Source organism: Hibiscus syriacus, unplaced genomic scaffold, assembly GCF_006381635.1.
Source record: "Hibiscus syriacus cultivar Baekdansim isolate YM2019G1 unplaced genomic scaffold, ASM638163v2 tig00013808_pilon, whole genome shotgun sequence".
Taxonomy (NCBI): Eukaryota; Viridiplantae; Streptophyta; class Magnoliopsida; order Malvales; family Malvaceae; genus Hibiscus; species Hibiscus syriacus.
This window is the reverse complement of record NW_024062310.1, coordinates 122,568-142,739: the sequence shown is the minus strand read 5'-3', so window position 1 is coordinate 142,739 and position 20,172 is coordinate 122,568. Positions and strand designations below refer to the sequence as shown.

The 20,172-nt window shown below is 35.2% G+C and overlaps 2 protein-coding genes across 2 annotated transcripts; one reads left to right on the top strand and one right to left on the bottom strand.

Moving 5' to 3' along the window:
* Positions 1 to 8,692: 8,692 nt before the first annotated feature.
* LOC120206484 (cyclin-dependent protein kinase inhibitor SMR6-like) lies at positions 8,693 to 9,240 on the top strand. Its single transcript, XM_039206122.1, has one exon. It carries the CDS (start codon positions 8,831 to 8,833, stop codon positions 9,158 to 9,160), a length of 330 nt encoding a protein of 109 aa, XP_039062053.1. The 5' UTR covers positions 8,693 to 8,830; the 3' UTR covers positions 9,161 to 9,240.
* A 7,161-nt stretch (positions 9,241 to 16,401) lies between these two features.
* LOC120206481 (ARM REPEAT PROTEIN INTERACTING WITH ABF2-like) lies at positions 16,402 to 18,563 on the bottom strand. Its single transcript, XM_039206120.1, has one exon. It carries the CDS (start codon positions 18,482 to 18,484, stop codon positions 16,634 to 16,636), a length of 1,851 nt encoding a protein of 616 aa, XP_039062051.1. The 5' UTR covers positions 18,485 to 18,563; the 3' UTR covers positions 16,402 to 16,633.
* Positions 18,564 to 20,172: the final 1,609 nt, after the last annotated feature.

Sequence of the window (20,172 nt, the reverse complement as noted above, 5' to 3'; positions counted from 1 at the left end):
AAGAGTTGGTAAAGATAGCAGTTGATTGTTACACAAAAATTATTCGTATCAAGAAAGATGATTGTTTTGATACAAAGGAAGACTTGAAGATAGTTTTTTATACGAAATGTGTGGAAGATGGCTATCAACTAAAAGTTAACAAATCAAGCAAAGATCGTTTCAAAACAAGGTGTATGATTGACAAAAACTGTACATGGCGTATGATTGCAAAGAGGATAAAAGATTGCGAAATGTTTCAAGTTAGGACTTTTATTGATAAACATACATGTTCAAGAACCCAAGTTTTTCCTCACCATAGACAGGCAAACAAAAGGTGTTAGGTGGTTTTCTGGCTGAGTTAATGTTTTTGAATGGCAGGGTATATCGAGGACATGAAATTATGACTGACATGAATGCTCGGTTCAAGATTAGTATCTCATATTCTCAAGCTTGAAGAGCCAAATGTTATGCCTTGGAATTGTTGAGGGGGTCGCCAGAAGCATCGTTTTCCCAACTGCCGGCTTATTGTCACAATTTAAAGCTGAAAAATCCTGGGTTGGTAACACATATCAAAACAGATAGAGATGGACGCTTTGAGTTGTTGTTTATCGCCATCGGTGCTGCGGTTAGTAAATCAATATAATTTTGTTGACTCATTTTTGTTAGTTACATGCATTTCACATTTAAATGATTATATTTCTTGTGTATATGATTTTGTAGATTCGTTCGTTTATTAATTGCATGCGCCTAGTTATTATAGTTGACGGAGCACATTTAAAAGGTCGATACCTTTGAGTAAACTTATTAGCAGTAGCCATGGATGCTAACAATGGGATACTGCCAATAGCTTACGGGGTTGGCAAATCTGAAACCTTTGATTCATGGACATGGTTTATGGGGCATCTTAGGGATTGCATAGGTCCTATTAGCAATCTGACAATCATATCCGATAGGGCAAACTCAATTGACAACGCCGTTAGAAGGTGTTTCCCACATGCTTTTCATGGATTTTGAGGTGTTCATTTGTATAGAAATCTAAAATCAAGGTCTGATGGTATAAAAAATCACAAATTGGCATACTGGAAGGCTGTAAAAGCTTATCGGGAAGTGGATTTTAATAAGCATATAAACTGTTTAAGGCGTGTTTTGCCTCAGTGTGCTCAAACACTAGAAGATGTCGGGTTTGAAAGATGGTCAATAGTACATCAACTTGGAGCAAGATATGGTTTTATGACGTCTAATAGTGCAGAATCAATCAACGCTCTAAGTTGTCATTCCCGAAAATTACCCATTATTATGTTAATGGAGTTTTTTCGAGCCTCTATTCAACAGTGGTACTACAAGAAAAGAAACCATGCATGTATTATTTCTTTAAATTCGTAACTTATCATATATTTTACTAAGTATTATTTATTTAAATATACAGGAACATTGGAACATCGTGTTACACCATGGACAGAAAAAAAGATAACGAAACGTGTTGTGAAGTCAACGTCATAGAGAGTTGAACCATTTTCAAACACTTTGTTTGAAGTACTGAATAATAACTTAAATGGGCTTGTCGATCTAAATGCAAAGACGTGTAGTTGTATAAAATGGCAAACATCTGGTTATCCGTGTGGCCATGTTATAAAAGTTTCTCTTCATCTAAACCAAGATGATTCAAGCGCATACGCTATGGATTGCTACACTACAGAAGTATATCGACAGACTTATGGCGAGATTGTCTACCCTATTCCACATCCTTCTGAGTGGGACATACCAGATGACTTACAAATAGTTTTGCCACTAGCCATGGACAGAAGGCTACCTGGCCGACCAAAAAGTCACGATCGTATACCGTCTAAGGGTGAAGAGAAGAAGAGATCGACATGTAGTCGGTGCAAGGAAAGTGGTCATACAAGGTTGACATGTGGATCACCAGTGCCATCACAATCATCTTTTCCTCTACCAAAATATGGATCCTCATCAAAATCCCAATCACAACCGGCTTCACCTTTTTGGACTGTTAACTTAGGTGATTTTTAAATGCAAACGTTGTATTATGTGTATATTATGTGTGACCTTTTAACATTTTCAGTTAGGCATGTATTAGTAACTTGAGTTTGAACATTGCTATGATATGTTCAGTTGTTATCACTTATTAGACATTCATTTGACTATCGCAACGCGGAAATCGCAACGCGAATATGACTATCGCAACATGGAAATGACTATCGCAATGTGGAATTGACTATCGCAGCGCGGAAATGACTATCGCAATGAGAGAATCGCAATGCGAAATAAAAAGCGCAACGAGTGAATCGCAATGCGAAACTAATTTCGCGTTGCGATTTTCATTTTTGCATTGCGATTCACTCGTTGCGATTTTCATTTCGCATTGCGATTCTCTCGTTGTGATAGTCATTTCCGCGTTGCGATAGTCTGTTTTGCATTCAACATAATGCATCGCGTTACGATTTTCATTTTCACATTGCAATTCACTCGTTGCGATTTTCATTTCGCATTGCGATTCTCTCGTTGCGATAGTCATTTCCGTGTTGCGATAGTCTGTTTTGCATTCAACATAATGCAGATTGAAATCAACAAATCAATTATTACATTTCAATCAATTAAACAAGCACAAATATTATGTACACATCAATTAAACAAATCAACATTTACAAATCATCTTTTACAAATCAATTAAACAATCAAAAAATAATAATGAAATCAACTTTTGCACCCATACATCCATTTCACGCAGCTCACTTCAGGATTAACCTGCAGAAACCAAACATTGAATCAACAACACTTTCTACACATCTAAAACCTACAAACAACAAATTATTGAATTCTAGCTACTTAACCAAACATTTTCAAACCAAAAAGAGTATATATGTTTAACAACACTTGCATTTTACTTACAAATTGTTTATGGACACTTTCATAACGCAGATGCAGGTAGGCAGCGTCTCGTATATATCGCTCTAGCCATAAAATGCCGAAACCACAAGCCTACGGCAACTCTATCTCTATCGGTGGGAGGTAGAAAATGTGTACTTCCTGTCGTCAAACGCCCCAAGCACATGCATACGAGAGGACCACAATCCCCTCTGGCTTCCTTCATTTGTTGTGGCCGGTCTCGTATCTGATAACTGTAACATTGAACTTCTTTGGCTTCTTGTTTCCAGACTTAGTCCAATAATTAATTGCATCCAAGAATTTAGCCAAATGAGAGCTCCATCCCTTAATAATATCTCTCAAATCAGACAATGATATGTAATTTATCATGCTGTCATATACTATTGTCTTTAGGGATGGGAGCTGAAGCTCGACGAGAAGCCAATGAGTACGGTCTAAAACAGGGATAAACACCTGCATCGAAATGTAATAATTCAAATTGCGCACTTATTTTTGAACACCTTTAAAATATTTAAACAAATATACTAACCTTATCGACCTCCCACCATGCAGGATAAAGTTTAGCTTGTCCATTAGCCAACACATATGATTCCTGTCGTTGATTCTTAAAGTGAACTACGTGAAAAGACGTCGGCATAATTGTATATCGCGTTTTTTTATATTTTTCTTCATTTTCCTTACAATTAGAAGACGTGTCACCCATGCATCAATATGTTGTTTTACAAAAAAAGACATATATTAGTGAATTACATAAATTTTAAAAAAAATTAATCAAACTGAAATATAAGAAGAAATATAATACTTACCCCCTCATCGAAATAGCCGTTGTCTTCAACCCCTAATAATACACCCCACCAAGAATGTTCAATCAACAAATGCATATCATCGTTGAGTTTGTATATGTCAACGTAACACCCTTGGCTCCGCTCATGTAGATAAAAATCAACTGCGGTCTTAGCCCAAAGGGTATTATCCAAAATTATTTCCGGTAGTTGTTTCCTCTCCACTTCATCTAAAGGAATGGTACTGGCCGGTAACTTATATGAAAGCCAACAGTCATCCATCATGTTCGGCACGTGAGGGGGCTTCTTAATAATTCGATATATTACGCCGTGTGAATCGGGCTCTAGAATGTTGGGAGGGACCTCTTCAACGATGACAGTGGCCTCTTGAACGGTGGGAGGGGACTCTTGAGGGATTATAGGGGCCTCTTGAACGATAGGGGAGGCCTCTTGAATGATGACAGGTGAGGCGGGCTTTTTCTTACGGATTCTTCGCACTATTGGGGTGAACGGAGACGTAATGGCACGTGCGCGCCGTCTGATGCGTGAACTCCATCTTGCAAGAAAAACCCGACGTAGAGCATCCACCTTAGCGGGCCGCTAAAAATAAATTAATACATAAATCAGTAAATAAACAGACATGATATTAAACAGTGAAAACAAAGACAAATATATTTCAAACTTGCACGATATTCACCCAAGTCATTATTATATCATTGTTCACAAAATGCATCAGATAACATTCCAGAAGTAAGCACTTATATAAACATTTAAAAGGACAACATATAGGTTTAGTGCAGGTTCAATGACAACATAAAGAGTAGTAGTTTATTCTTGAAACTTAAATTTTCAACACTGTGAAGTTAGTATTTGTCTTTTGGTTGAAGTAATGCAATTCATTCAAGTTTCAATTTGCAGAAGGAGAATAGAATCTGAAACTTAAAATCGCAACGCGAAAATGACTATCGCAACGCGAAAATGACTATCACAACGCGAAAATGACTATCGCAACGAGAGAATCGCAATGCGAAATGAAAATCGCAACAACAAAATCGCAACGCGAAAATGACTATCGCAATGCGAAAATGACTATCGCAATACGAATTTGACTATCGCAACGAGAGAATCGCAATGCAATTTTCATTTCGCATTGCGATTATTTCGTTGCGATAGTCATTTTCGCATTGCGATAGTCATTTTCGCATTGCGATTCTCTCGTTGCGATAGTCATTTCGCGTTGCGATAGTCATTTTCGCATTGCGATAGTAAACTATTCTTCTTCTGCAAATTGAAACTTGAATGGATTACATTACTTCAACCAAAAGACAACCAAAAACAAATACTAACTTCACAAGGTTAAAGAATAAACAATTAAACAGTATTGGCAGCAACCGAATGAATTTACTAAGCAATCTAAGTAAAATTACGAGTAAATTTATCATCAAGTTAAATATGAAAAATATTAAACTTACCTCGTTGCGTAGAGTATGAACCTCGTTCTGTAACGATGCTACAATCTTACGTAGAGCTGCTACCTCACCACGTAAAGTATACACCTCAACACGCCATGCACCATTTCATTGCGTAAAGTACCGACCTCCTCACGCAAGGCATTGACCTCATTACGTAACTCCCCTAACTCATCCCGTGGAGGTGGAGGTGGAGAACAGGGAGATAAACGTCGTGTCATCTTTGTCGGTCGCCTATCATGAGGTGATGGGGGAGAAGAGGCTCGATGATGTGACAGAATAGGTGATGACTCTCGTTGTGAAGGTGTATATTCGGGTCGATCAGGTGATGGCTCTGGGTGAGGTGATGGCTCTCGAAGTGGTGGCTGCTCATCATCCGTGCTATCAAAAAAACGCTTACTAGCTTGCCACCAATCAGTGGCAAGCTCAGCTTCCGTGGGTGTCAGCCTCTGTAATGGAGTGTTGGCCTCCTAACAATATAAAAGCTCAAACAAAGTTAAACGTGTACTAGTAATAACTTGTTTATAAACATATAGTAGTATTTGTGTTAACTTACATTATTTATTGTAGTATACGGTAGTAAATCTTCCCATTGCTGCAAGGACTGTTTCCTCTTCCAGGAAATAGCCCTAGGAATATCATTAGAAGTTTTTAATGCATATGTCTGCATGGCGGGAAAGGCCTCAAATATCCAAATCTACAAACAATATAATAACAAACATTAGTAATTGTTAAAGAATTAATTATAATTTTGGAAACATTATATAAAAATTATTACCTTAAAGGCCCAAATAAAGCCTGACAAAGTGTATTTGGAACCATTGCCACGCAAACGTTTTTGATCATCAAAGGCAGACGACAACTTATTCCATGTAGCTCTCCATAGATACGAACACCACGGAAACAGGTTACATGTATTTAGGTCCTCTACCAATTTAATTAGATCATTATGAATAGGTTGTCGGGCCTCTCTGCCTAAAAAGCCGGCTTGCAAAAGTATTAGAAGGCATACTCGGACAACATCGACGTCATCCATCCGAGTAAAACCATCTTTCTTATTCAATAATCTCGTCAAGTCTTCCACGTGTAAATTCGGCTTCTCCGTTGACAGCTCAGGAAAAACCCGGGAAAACCATGATAGGCGGGTAATATGTCTAGTGTACCGATCTACATCATCGTGTTCGAAGCGTAGACCAGTGATTAAGCAAAACTCCTCTCGCCCAAAACACGTATATGCCGGTGGAAAATCAAACCATATCTCTTCATCACGACGTTGTATAGTCTCTGGTAGATCGCTAGTCATGGTTTGAAGAAACAGATGGGTCAACATAGCATCTCCACCCGGATGTTGTACTTTCAGCCATGGCCCGAAGTAAGTATCCTCAAATATTTTTCTTTGTGCAAGTGAAAGCTTCGACGCAATTGTTTTGGCCATGCTTACTTTATTTCTTAAGGTCAATTGAGTCGAATAAAAGTTCTGCAAAAACAATAAAACATACCAATTTAGATATACCAAAAACTACACTGTGAAGATATAACAAGAACAATAAACAACATAAATAGTAGTAGTTTATTCTTCAAACTTAAATTTGCAACACTGTGAATTTAATATTTGTTTTTGTTTTTTGGTTGAAGTAATGCAATTCATTCAAGTTTCAATTTACAGAAGAAGAATAGTTTAGCAAAACTTTAAATCGCAACACGAAAATGAAAATCGCAACACGAAAATGACTATCGCAACGCGAATTTGACTATCGCAACGCAAGAATCGCAACGCGAAATGAAAATCGCAACGACAGAATCGCATTGCGATAGTCATTCTCGGTTTCAAATACTAAAATTGAAAGAAACTTGAATGGATTGCATTACTTCAACCAAAAGACAAAACAAAGACAAATACTAACTTCACAGGGTTAAAGACTAAACAGTTTAGCAGTATTGACAGCAATCGAATGAATATAATAAGCAATCTAAGTGAAATGGTTAATCTATTATTGAAAACACCAGTAAACTTATCATAAATTTCAATATAAAAAACCTAATAATAATGCAAAAATTTCAAAATAAAAATAATTAAAAAAACTAACCCTCGGTGGTTGATTTGGTTGATTTTCCATTTTTGACCGTGAATGATTTCGCCGGAGATGGAGATTGATATCGTCGTGGGGACTGATTTCGTCGGAGATGGGGACGGATGTCGCCTTAGAGAGTGAGAGATGGAGATGAGACTGAGTTTTGATTTAGGGTTTTAGGTTATGAGTTGCGATTACGAGATATACTGTGGACGGTTCAGTGTTCCGATATATTAATATATTCGTGTTTAGAATTTGAAAAAAAAATACGCGTTAATACGAATGGCGCTATGTAAATCGCATTGCGATTTACGTAATCGCATTGCGATTTTCCAAATTCGCGTTGCGATTTACGTCTTCGCATTGCGAATTAGGAAAATTGCAACGCGAATTTAGGAAATCGCAATGCGATAGTCAGAATCGCGTTGTGAATCTGGAAACTAATTTACGATGCCGGAGATCGCGTTGCGAATTATCGATCGCATTGCGATTTAGTTGGTCATTTTGGCAAATCCAAAAAAAAAATAGTTAAAATTATATATTATAAGGCATTTTTAGTCACTGAGATTATTTTTTATCAAACGCACCCTTGATAATCTCAAAAACGCATATATATTTAGTCTTGTTTAAAGATTTATTTAATTATAAATTTTATATAAAAAATTACGGCGTTGATGAAAATAAATGAATTTTATCAATAGTTGATGTTTAATTTTTTTATTTGAGTATAAAATTATAATCAGTGTAAAAAGGATTATCGATAGGCTTGTTCTTTCGAAGAACGAAGAGAGAATATTTGAGTTAAAAGTGAAAGAAAATAAATTTTTTTAGAAGATTCTTCTGTCAATCATAGATGAAAAAAAGTAATTGTAATGATTTTAGTTGGTGTCATATATAAAATTTTTATGACTACTTACATATTAACGAGCTAAATAAATGTAATAGTTAAATTTTTAATTTAATTTTGTTTTAATAAATCACGTGAATTTCTTAAAAATTTAATTTGTACATTATAATTGCCTTGAAGAATATAAATTCTTGGAAGATTTAGATAAATATAGGAACTTATCTGAAAACTTTAATTAACGAAATTCAATAAATTTAAGAAATGTTTTCTAAAAATACAAGATATAAATATTACAAACGGCAACGAGATTCCACCCCAGAACTGGAGAAAGAGAAACAGCTGGGAAACCATGGGGTGATCTGATCACGACCTTCACCCCCAAAACTGGCGCCAAAATCCATGTCAATCCCTAAGCCCCCAATTTCCGAAGGCTGCCCGCGGTCAGCTATTTTCACGGGCAACTTAGAGAAGTAGTTGTTTCTGCCGTCAGGCTTTTTAATTTTTTTAATTGGATAGAAGTGGGTTTGCTTATGTCATTTCACGAGTTTCCTCGGGTTCTCTTCTCTCTCTGATCGGTATAAACACAACTTTCAACCTTCCCTCCCCCTCATTAATTCCTCCTCTTTTTGTTTGTTTATTTAAACTCCCATGTTCTTCCCTTTCATTTCCTTTCCATGACTTTCCTTCTGCTTCCCAACTGATTCCCTCCACACTAGGGAAAAGAGAAAGCAAAAACTCCATCTTCATTTTTTCTTCTTTGATCCCTTCCAAAGGGATATGGGGGTTTCAGGGAAGCCTCAAATGGTGGACGGAGGAGGAGGAGGAGGCTTGGAATCCGACGGCAAAAAATGGGTCATTGCCGGCATCTCTTTACGAGCTCCGTTGAACCCTATTTACACGAATCCAGTGGACGACCACAAAGATAAAGAAGAAGACGAAGAATCGTGTTCGACCACTCCAACTGGACGGGAAGCGAGAATACCGACGCTGTTGACATGTCCGCCTGCTCCCATGAAGAAGAAGCCTTCCTTGAAGTGTAATTACGCAAGTGTTAGAGAGTTCTTTACTCCACCGGATTTGGAGGCTGTCTTCATACGCCATGTTTAAAAAAGCTCTACCTCATCTATTGTAACATGTTCACCATTTTTTGTTCTATTTTAGGGCACTTTAATGGTAGCTAGGGATCACTAGCAGTTTTACGTACAGATGAATTCTTATATAAATAAAATGTTGAAATTTAACTCCTTTTCGGTTTTCCTTTTTCACCTTTGAAGTTTCCATATCTGTACTGGTAACTATTCTTTGTTGCTTGTGTCAAATCTATTTAGCACTCACTGAGTTTAATTTTTATTTTCCAGTTTTTTAATCTTTTGCTGCTTTTGTCTCTGTTTTGAAACTATTCATGTTCATAGGGGGGAACACATGCAAGTCAAAATCTACCAAGGATCATACAACTTACGCCAAAAGTTGGTAAAAAAAAGTGTCCAATAGATTCAAAGCTTTAAAAATTTTCAAAATATTTGCAATCGTCATGAGTTTGTATTAATAAGAAAAATGGCAAGTCCCTTTTTAAAGAGTAAAGAAGATGCTGCACGGATGTTTCAATATACTAGCTGATTGAGTGGGACAAATCGCTGAGCACACAAGACCCACTAGGGCCGTAAAGAGAGAATCGAGTTTGAATACTAATGGTTTGAGTCGACTTAAAAATTTTTAAATAGAGTTTGACTCGTTTCGAAAATTCGTGAGCATAAAATTTTTAAGTTCGACTTGAACTTGAAATCAATAATTGAAACTTTTAAAAGCTCTAAAATGCTCGAAATGAAAAAAAAATCTTAAACTTAACTCGATTTAAACTTCAAACTTACAACTGAACTTTAAATACATGAAAATTGTATACTGCATTTTAAAAAAATCAACACATAAATGTTTATATTATTAATAATTTATTTTTTAAAATAAAATCTTAATATATTATATTTTCGAGCTGCTCATGAGCTTTTCGACTCGAGTATTAAGTAGTTTGTTTCGGCTCGTTAAAAACTCAAGCCGAGTTCGAACTCGAGCTGAGTCCATTCGAATTGAATATTTATTGAATTTTAACTGAGTCGATCTCAATTAACTCGCAATCAATCTCGTCTCATTTACACATAAGACCCACTGTGGGGGAGTCTCTGCCATTTTCCCCTCTTTAGACTTTGACTTTAAGTTTGGCTTTTCAGGGGATCAAATTTTGCGAACTATCAACTCTTTATAATGCTTTGTATGAACACATGTGATAGTGGGTAATTATTTTTTTAATAATCTAAAGTGATTGTAAAATTGTATTTAATCTCATATCTTTTAAATAGGATAACATTTCCTTTTATTATTAAATTCCTTAAATATATTGGATAATTATCCTTTCTAAGAGTTGTGATAGTGGGAAGATTCCTTGTAATGTGTTTCACCTTTTTGTGATACAACTCAATCTCCCACCCCCAAGAAAATGACAAAACACATGTGGTTAGACCTGGATTAGAATCCAATGCAACCTTGTTTAATCTCTTTCAACTCAAGTTCTGAACACCAATAATTGACAATGTAACTTGCATTTCTATTTCTCCAATACCAATTATTAATATTCTTTTGAATTAGGATAATCAAAGTGGAACGTTTATATAAAAAGAAGGGGTTAATCCATTTGTTTAAAACATGACAATGTGCAGGAATAGTTATAAAAGTCACAAGGGGGACTTAACCTAATCTGGGGTTTTTCATTTTATATAAACTTAAACAAAGCTTTGTCGGGATCAGAGCTTTGAGATTGAAGCAATGATGATTCAACACGTTTCAACAAAGACTGTCATTCTCTTGTATCATTAAACAACCCTAATTGGTCAAAAACTTAGTGGTATTATTGGAGACCCACATGGGATGTGGGTGGCTAATCTGCCATTGTCAAAATGCTTTTCTTTTTAAGTGATACATTCTTCTTGAGTCTGTTTTCATTTGTACCATTGGAGGGGACAAGGGAACAATGGGGTAAATCATGTAATAAGAATATGCTGAGAATTAAGATGGTTAAATGAATTACTATATGATAAAAAAAACAAAGGAATCATTTATACAATAATTTTATATCTAAACCTTTTATGATGATCGGCTTTTTATTAGTTTGAGGTAAATATAAAGTAATATTTATTCGAAATACTTTCAATCATTTAACAATATACTTTTATAGATATTACTCAAATCCGATACCTCAATAGATAAAAATTATCCCTTTTAACTGCTTTTATCTTTAGGTTCGTCCTTTTGATGATCAGTTTTGAGTATGGCCATGCCACCTAGTTAGAGCTATACGCAGCAGTAGGGCTACTGAAATCTTCAGTGTATACATCACGTGATATCCACCATAACTTGCTGCAAATCATATCCGAATTCAATTCATCTTTGGCGCTTCAAATTGTTTACACAAGAAGCGGCCGTTTTCAAAACCTCCATAAATACTGGAAAATAGGGTTTAAAAAAACCTGCTCGCTTTCAAAATAAAAATGACAGCACTTGTAGAAAGATGTGGTTTAAATGGATGGTTGTCAGAAGGGTTCTGGGGGTCTGAATTTGGTTACAAATTGATAGGGAAGAGATTGTAAGATTAACTCTGTCGTTTTCCCATGGCAAAATCAGTGTGATTTGTTTAGCTCTGTGGGGGCATGCAACGTCGACGTCGTGGTGCCTCTATGTGTTGGTGTTAGTGTATAACTAAAAGTTGATTTTTCATTGTATGTTTTATGCTGGTTTTACATTTATGTTTAAAATTTGTGATTGAGTTATTATTATTACAAGTGGTGTAAAATTTGTTTGAAAGATTCTCAATCATTTGATAATAAATATTAAAGTGCTCTGTAGTGGCTAGCATTGTTTTGAAAACCGGACCGGCCGGTTCAACCGGGAACCGTTGCCTAGTCCGGTTCAATCTAGACCGGTTGAACCGTTACTAGTGAACCGGCCAAAACCGCTGAACCGTTCAAACCGGACCGGCTAAAAATCGGGAAAAACCAGAAAAACCGCCAATTTTTTTTTTAAATTAAACCAAATGACGTCGTTTGTTAAACGAGCCAAATCGAACTCGAGTATTGTTGAGCTCGACTCGAACTTAAAAAATTTAAAAGTAAGCTCAACTCGATTCAAACTCACGAGCTAAAAATTATGAAGTTTAACTCGAACTCGAAATATAATATTGAAACTTGAACTCGAAAAAACTTGAACTCGAAAAGGCTTGAACTCAAAAAAAATTTAAAAGCTCGATTGAAACCTAAAATTCGAGTTTGATTGAAGTGAAAGAATAGTTCACTCAATGATTACCAAAAGACTCCATGATTTTGAATGTCAAATTACCTCTATTATTTATAGAAGTTAGTCGGGATGATCTTCTATGTTTCTTAGCCATGTGAGATTATTTTTTTTAAAAAAATTAAACCAAACAATATCAATTTGTTATGATTTTTAGCCCCAAATTTATATTTTAATTATAGTTATATAATTATATTTATTATTTAATATGTTTTACCTTAAATATTATGTTGTAGTTAATTTGAATCATTTTGTTTCACTTGATTTTATGGGTTTTAACTTATATATGTTATGACTTGCTTTGAATATGAATTGTGATATAAAAAATTATTTTTATTAAATATTTTTGATATTTTATTTAATTTTTTAAATAATTATGACGTCGTCCGGTTCTTCCGACCGGTCGGACCGGTTCGAACGGTTAAACCAGTGAACTGGTAGCATGGCCGGTTCGCTAACCGGTCCAGTTCTGAAAACCATGGTGGCTAGTGCTCGAACTTGAGACCTCTAAGGATAACAATCATCCTTTACTCACTGAAGTCATTTTGTTCATGCATGATTGATTTATTGAATAATTTTACGTTTAAAGTTTAATTATAAATTCTTTTTTTTTAATATAATGAGTTTTATCATCGCATACTATATGCATTTATAATATCAAAATTTAATTTATTAAATTTATATTTTATACATAAATATAAGATTGTATAAATTTAAGAGTTATTTAGTAAAATTTAATTTGATTAAAAATGGACATTTTTATTTTAAATTATTCGAATTAATTTAAATTTTTGTTCAAATTTTAAGTTCGAGTTAAATTTAAATTTATAAAGATCGAATAACTAAAAAATTGAAAATAAATGTTTTAGTCTTTGCTAAATAGTTTTGATTGTTTTGTGAATAGGTAATTAATTTCTTTGTTTCTTCAATTATTTTATTTTAAATTTATTTTTATCAAATTTAAACATGTTACTCAACCGCGATAGAATACATATATAACTTTTTTTTGAGTAAAAAAGAGGCAAAATCAACTCCACGACACCTAGTGCTTCCATTGCAATCTTCCCGCGAACTTTCTTAGGCGCCTGCACATACAGTCGGTTCTAATTCGGATCTCCCCAGGCCATGCTCGCTAATCCATCAGCTACCATAATACACTCTCTAGGCACAAAGCGAAATTGAAGACTCCAACTGCGTTGAACCAAAGCACGAAGGTGTGGCACAAGGGGGAAATACCTTCGCACCCCACCTTACCTTCCAAAATGCCCCAAGCTTCCTTGCAATCCGTCTCCACCACAATCCGTCTCATGTTCCTCTCCCAAGCCAGCTCAAGACCAACACAAATTCCCTATAATTCAGCATCAAGAGTCGAACAGATGCCAATTCTCTTCGAAAAACCCAAAATCCATTATCCACGATGATCCCTGAACACCCCCCACACGTTGCTAGTCTCGTCAAAGCTTGCCTTGCTCCATCCGAATTAAGCTTCATCCAGCAATCCGGCGGAGGCACCCAATTAACATTTCGATCAACCCTTTGTCCTTGTGCCGTCCGGTTCCTACTACGGTTAGCAAGAGCCGTAACAATTTCCTGTAGACCCCGTTGGCTTCTCTGTAGTACGGATTCTTCAGCATGATACTCATCAAACTCAATTTTATTCCGACGAGTCCAGAGATTCCATATCACTATCCCAAACATCAAATCCCAATTGCCATTCACATTTAGGTATTGATCCATCTGCTGTAAGTTCTAAACAATCAGAGATTTATGTTCGTTCCCATGAATTCTTCCTATCTATTCGGCTGTACCAATTCTCGCCAAACTGACTTAGCTGTGTGACACTCGCGGAAAATGTGAGAGATTATCTCCCTAGCTGCACCACATATAGAGCAACTCGCATTATCGGCCAAATGACTTTAATTTCTCTTTTGATATTTTTTTTGTGCAATTTAATCTCTTAACTTTATATCTTATTCAATTTGATCCTTCAACTACAACACTTTACAAATCCTTTTTTCTCATTAATGTGTTATCCTCAAAGTATTTTTTACAATATAAAAGTACAAATATATTATAGAATTTTAGAGAGTATTTAATTTATTAATTAATATTATAAATCTAATTTATAATACCACCGATTATTTCCGAGACTAGAGTGTTTACTGCAGTGAAATACCGAAGACACATAATGTTTCATGCGACTTCAAAAGTCTCTAAGATTGTAGTGCATCTTCAAGTTTGGTTGGTGAAGTCTCAACGATTTCTATGTGTCTTCACCACAACTCATGAAGTCTCCAGGAGTTTCATGCGTCTTTAACCTAAGCATTTCAAGTTCCGATGCCTTGCTAATCAAGTTCTTGTGTCCTGCTATACTTGCAAAATCAGGTTTGTATAAAAAATTATTTCAGATGTATATATGTATGAGTTGGGGTATTATCTGATTGAAGCATGAAAAAATAGAGAAGATTGAAAGAGGAAGCAATTGGAAGATAGAGCATTCAGTAGAAGCACTTGAGAAAAACTTCAAGGAAATTTGCTTTCGTTATTTTGAGTAAGTATTATACGAATAATTTATATAATATTTTGTATTTTTTTCTCATATTATTCTGTTAAATAATATTGTTGAGTTCTTTTGTAGATTAAAGAGTGAGTAAGAAATTGTTTCGACATATTTTTTTTAAAAATTAAATTGTGGAAAGAAGCTCTCAAGTAAATATGAAGAGATTTTATTTGAAGTATTTTATGATTTATTGTTATGTTTATATTAGTTTTATAATGTTTTTAGCTTTATTTGACTTTTTGAATATTATTATAATTTTTAATAGTATTGATTTAGTATTTGTAGTAAAAATATTAAAACATTTAAATCATTATTATTAAAAATATTATTTCAATCATTTTGCCTTATTAGTTATTGAAAATATTATTAAAAATTAATCATTATCTGGTAAGTTAGTTCAGGTCACATGATGTGATGATGAACATATTTAAATAATATTATTAGAAGATTTTATTTTTTTTATTCTATATATATATATATTTAGAGAAAATGAACAACTTCTTCATGATTGTCCATTATGTTGGACAAATTATGAAAAATGATGTTGATGTTATTTTTTACTCTAAAAGACCTGTAAATATAATGTTGAAAAATATCATTATATTTTTAAAAATAAAGGCAAAGATAGAAAGAAAAATTTGAACTACAAATGGTGGTTCGAGGTATAAGTTTATGATATGTCTAAATCTAGTTAGGTATGCTACATTACCACTTAAAAAAGATGATGATAGAATTATGATTGAATTACATGACTTAACAAATATTCCAATTATTGAGGTGTGTAAGATATTTGATGTTCTTGGGTCATCAACAAAAGTGAATAGAAATTTATCTCAAATGGTTTTTGGAAGTGAGTTTGAGGACCTGACATATAGATCGATAAATAGTTTCGTGACTATGTTGGAAAATGTAAATGAAGTAGGTGGGATATTCGTAGTAGAGTATGGGGAAAGAATCATACATCATCCAAAATCAACTATTGATGTTGCTGTTGAAAACCATTGGAGAGAAATACATAGGGATGGCAAAAAATCCCGAATCTGACAGGGAAAATCGAAAATCGAATTAAACGGGGACGGGAAAAAACCGTTTATGCTAAATGAGGGCGGGGACGGGGAAAAATTGTTTATGCTAAACGGGGACGGGTTTGGTAATCCCCACCCCGATTACCCGATTACTCGGCCCGATACCCGTCCCGATAAATATTAAAAATAATTATTATATATATATATATATATATTAATAAATTTAATTTAAATTAAAAAATATATATAATATTTATATATTTAATTTAAATATATATATATATATATACCTGGCCCGATACCCGGCCCGATACCCGTTTAAATATCCGTTTATGCTAAATGGGGATACCCGTTTTCCTGCGGTTTTCCTCGATTACCCGATGGGGATTCCCGTTTAAATCCCCGCGATTTTTTAAGCGGGGACTATAGGAAATGTTCAATGTCTATGCAACAAAAATGGAAATATTCACAAGCAATTTTATGTTCACTAAAAAAGCAATAAAGCATCAAGTATTTATTGTTGAGCAGGAACCTGTCAACTTTGATGAAACTATTCCCTTTTTTTCTAACTGACCCAAATATTGTATATCTGTGTTTTTCCCTTTCAGCTTGCCTTCATTCCAAGCTGAAAAGCAGATCAATAGAATTTTAGGTGCACATTCAAGGTTCATACAATTGCCTCTGCGGATGGGCTCCGGTGTGATAAAGGTTGAGCTGATATATGGCCCTTGGCACCAATTCTTTCAAGTCAGGATGATGTGCAACCACCATTCGGTCTGCACCCTCGAGGGCGGTCAAAACCCTAGCTTGTTCCAAAGCCTCGTTATCACCCGCGTGTATGGCGAGGTAGCAGAGCAGCACTACCCTGTGCAGCTGTGCCTTGTCACCGCACCTAAGCAATCTCATCAAAGATGGGACACCATTGAACTCGATTATCGACTTTGAATGATCCATGCAGAGAAAATTATCTGGACTTGCAAACTTCTGCAATGCGATGGCAGCTTCCACTGCCACTTCTTGATCCTTATTATCAAGCTGTTTCACCAACGGACCAATCACGCGAGTCTCCCTAGCTGGGAAAGTCCTTGCCAATGAACCAACTGATCTAATAGCAGGAACTTGCAATGTAGGGCTATCTAATTCCTTGATCACCCTCAAAAGCTGATCGATAACAGCCTTAGCAGCCGGTGAATTAGTCTTGAAAGCTGCACGTCTAAGATCAGAATTGGATTCAGCAGCAGCTGTAATCTCCATTATTGCCATCAAACAATTATATTGCAATTCACCTTCTTCTGTCTCCACCAACTTAGCCAAGCAAAGCAATCCTTTAGTCTCGGTTATCCTCCTACTATTCGAAACACTCCCTTTAGCAAGCAACCATAAAGCTTCAGCACAGTTAATTTTCAACTGAATTTTAACTTCAGGCTTCTCATTTTCTCTTTCTTTCCTATGATTTCCTCCCCTACTACTTCCTTCCAAGTGTAAATTCGAGTAAGAATTTGCATACGGTCTATAACTAAAATTCCTTGAATTCGATCCAGTTGAAGAAAATTTCTCCAATTCTTTATTTATGACTATAGAATGAATGCTTTGCTTACCCAACTGTGCCTTGGAATCTTCTACAAACGCCTCGAACGACAACAGAGTCACCAACGGCCTAATTACATTTTCTCTGGCGAAATCCTCCTGAGCCAGCTGATCATGCTCTGCCATTGTTGCCACTAGTTTTGCTACAGGAATTTGAACTTTCATCGGAGAATCTCCCAACACTTGAACCACAATTGGAACCCCCATTTCATCAACAATACTCCTAACTCTTTCAAGCTCGTTCGCTAAAACAAAGAGCGCATTAGCCGCTGCGATTTGGGCTTCGGGTGAGGAGCTTTCTTTAAGAAGCTTTAACAAAGGAGGGATGCCGCCTTCTTCGACGGTTATCTTTTTGTTTCGGTCGTTGTCTCGAGCGAGGGAAGCGAGGTTATTAGCGGCTTCGATTCGATCGGCCAATTGGCCCATTTGAACGGTGGCGATGTAAGACCAAACCCATGAAATAATCGGGTCGTTGCTGGCGATTGGAGGGAGGGAAAGGAAGATTCCGCTGGCAGTCCCGTTGTTCTCGGTGTCGAGGACTCCCATGAGCCACTTCATGTCGCCGATGGAAGCGTCTAGAAGGTTCGAAACTTTGCGGAAATCGGTGGCGCTCGTGATCCTCACGACCCGGCGCAAGATGCTCTGGCGCTTGCACTTTCGGACTAACGTGAGGGCTCGCTCAAGATTCTTCGAAACCTCGGAGACTACCCGGCGAATCGGTCGTTCGTAGAGGGATTGAACCGAGGTGGTGGACCGGACTAGGGGGCGAAGCATTTGGGAAAGTCGATCTACTTGCTTCCCGACCTCCGCACAATCGACTTTAAACGACTCGGCCTCCTCCGCTGCAGCCCGAACCCGTTCGGCTAGCAAAATCGGATACGACAGCTCATCCTCGATTCTCTTCTCTTCCGCCGATCCCATCATCAACTCAACCAGACTAAGAAAAAGAAGTTAATAACAAGTTAGCTTGGTGAGTTCAGGGCAAGCGACGCGCGAGTCAACAAGCAGGCAAATCAATGAACTGCTGCAACAGACGTTCCTTTAGCAAGTCCTCTAGTCTTTAGAGTAAGTTTGGTTCATGGTAATAAAAGATTATTAGAGAATAAGATCATTGGGAATGTTGTATTTTGTGTTTGGTTGGTTTAAAATGAATGTAAAATTATCGTGTTTGGTTAAAGGAATAAAAGATTATTAGAATGTATATTTGACCAAATTATCCTTTATTATATATTTGTATAATATTACAAATTATAAAATATTTATATATTTTCTTAAAATAATTAAATTTATAAAATTTATATAATTTTTTTACAAAATTAAAAATATAAAAAAATTTAATGAAAGGGTAAAAAAATTTTTAATCCCTGATCTTTATATAAAATTTAAAATTTTAATTATATATTTTTTTTTTGTAAATCTAAAATAATTTAAAGATAAATTTGTAATTTAACCTTCGTAGAATTTTTATTATTCAATGACATAAGAAGCATGTTTTTGAAAAAAAATAAAAATTTAATGACATTTTAGTCTAAAACGCCGGTAATGTTACAATATTTAAGGGAAGGGAGGTAATGACATTTCTGGTAATATACCCCATAAAATCTACTATTGATAATAAAAAATTACCGGGAATGAAATTCCCGGCCAACCAAACATTAAAATGTGGAATTCTAATCCCATCAGAATCTTATAATCCTTAAACCAAACACCCCTTAGATAATTATGCAGCTTTATATGTACTAGTACTGCTATCCCACTTTCGACGCAGCGCGTGAAGAGGAATTTATGATGAGCTTCACGATAATAAATAAATAAATGTTTATAACGACAACAAATTAAAACGAAGCAAGTAAAGAGACGAGGGAGTCAATTTATTACCAATATTTTTACTTTTCCTTCTAAGTAACCGTTGATTTCGACGTATTTGAGATATTAGAAGGTGAAAAGCACTTGCTTGGAACTTGAAGCATTGAAAGGAGCCATCAAGTGCTTTTTATCATAATTAGGTTCTAAATGAAATGAAATAAATTATGAATTATTCGAGTTTAATTTAATTAAATTTGATAAAGACTCGAGTTGAATAAATTTGATTCAAATTCAAATTTAATTAGTTATTTAATATTCGATTCAAAAAATTTGTGAGTAATTTGAGTAAAATTTTATTTAAAAAATTAAATTATTAATAATATTAACATTTGCGTGTTGTTTTTTTTTAAATACAATATAAAGTTTTCATATACTTAAGGTTCATGTTCGAGTCTAAGTTTTAGCTTCAACCGGATTAAGTTTAAGAATTTTTTTAATTTCAAGTCTTTTCGAGCTTCAATACATGGTTTCAAGTGCAAGTCAAGTTTAAAAAATTAATAATTAAGCAAATACAATATAAAGTTTTCATATACTTAGGTTCATGTTCGAGTCTAAGTTTTAGCTTCAACCGGATTAAGTTTAAGAATTTTTTTAATTTCAAGTCTTTTCGAGCTTCAATACATGGTTTCAAGTGCAAGTCAAGTTTAAAAAATTAATAATTAAGCTCTTGAGGTGAGTCAAGTTCTATTTTAAAATTTTCGAGTTGAATCGAACTCAACAATACTTAAACTCAACTTGACTCATTT

Coding starts and splice junctions, on each gene's coding strand:
- LOC120206484 (XM_039206122.1), top strand. CDS start 8,831: ATGGGGGTTTCAGGGAAGCCTCAAATGGTGGACGGAGGAGGAGGAGGA.
- LOC120206481 (XM_039206120.1), bottom strand. CDS start 18,484: ATGATGGGATCGGCGGAAGAGAAGAGAATCGAGGATGAGCTGTCGTAT.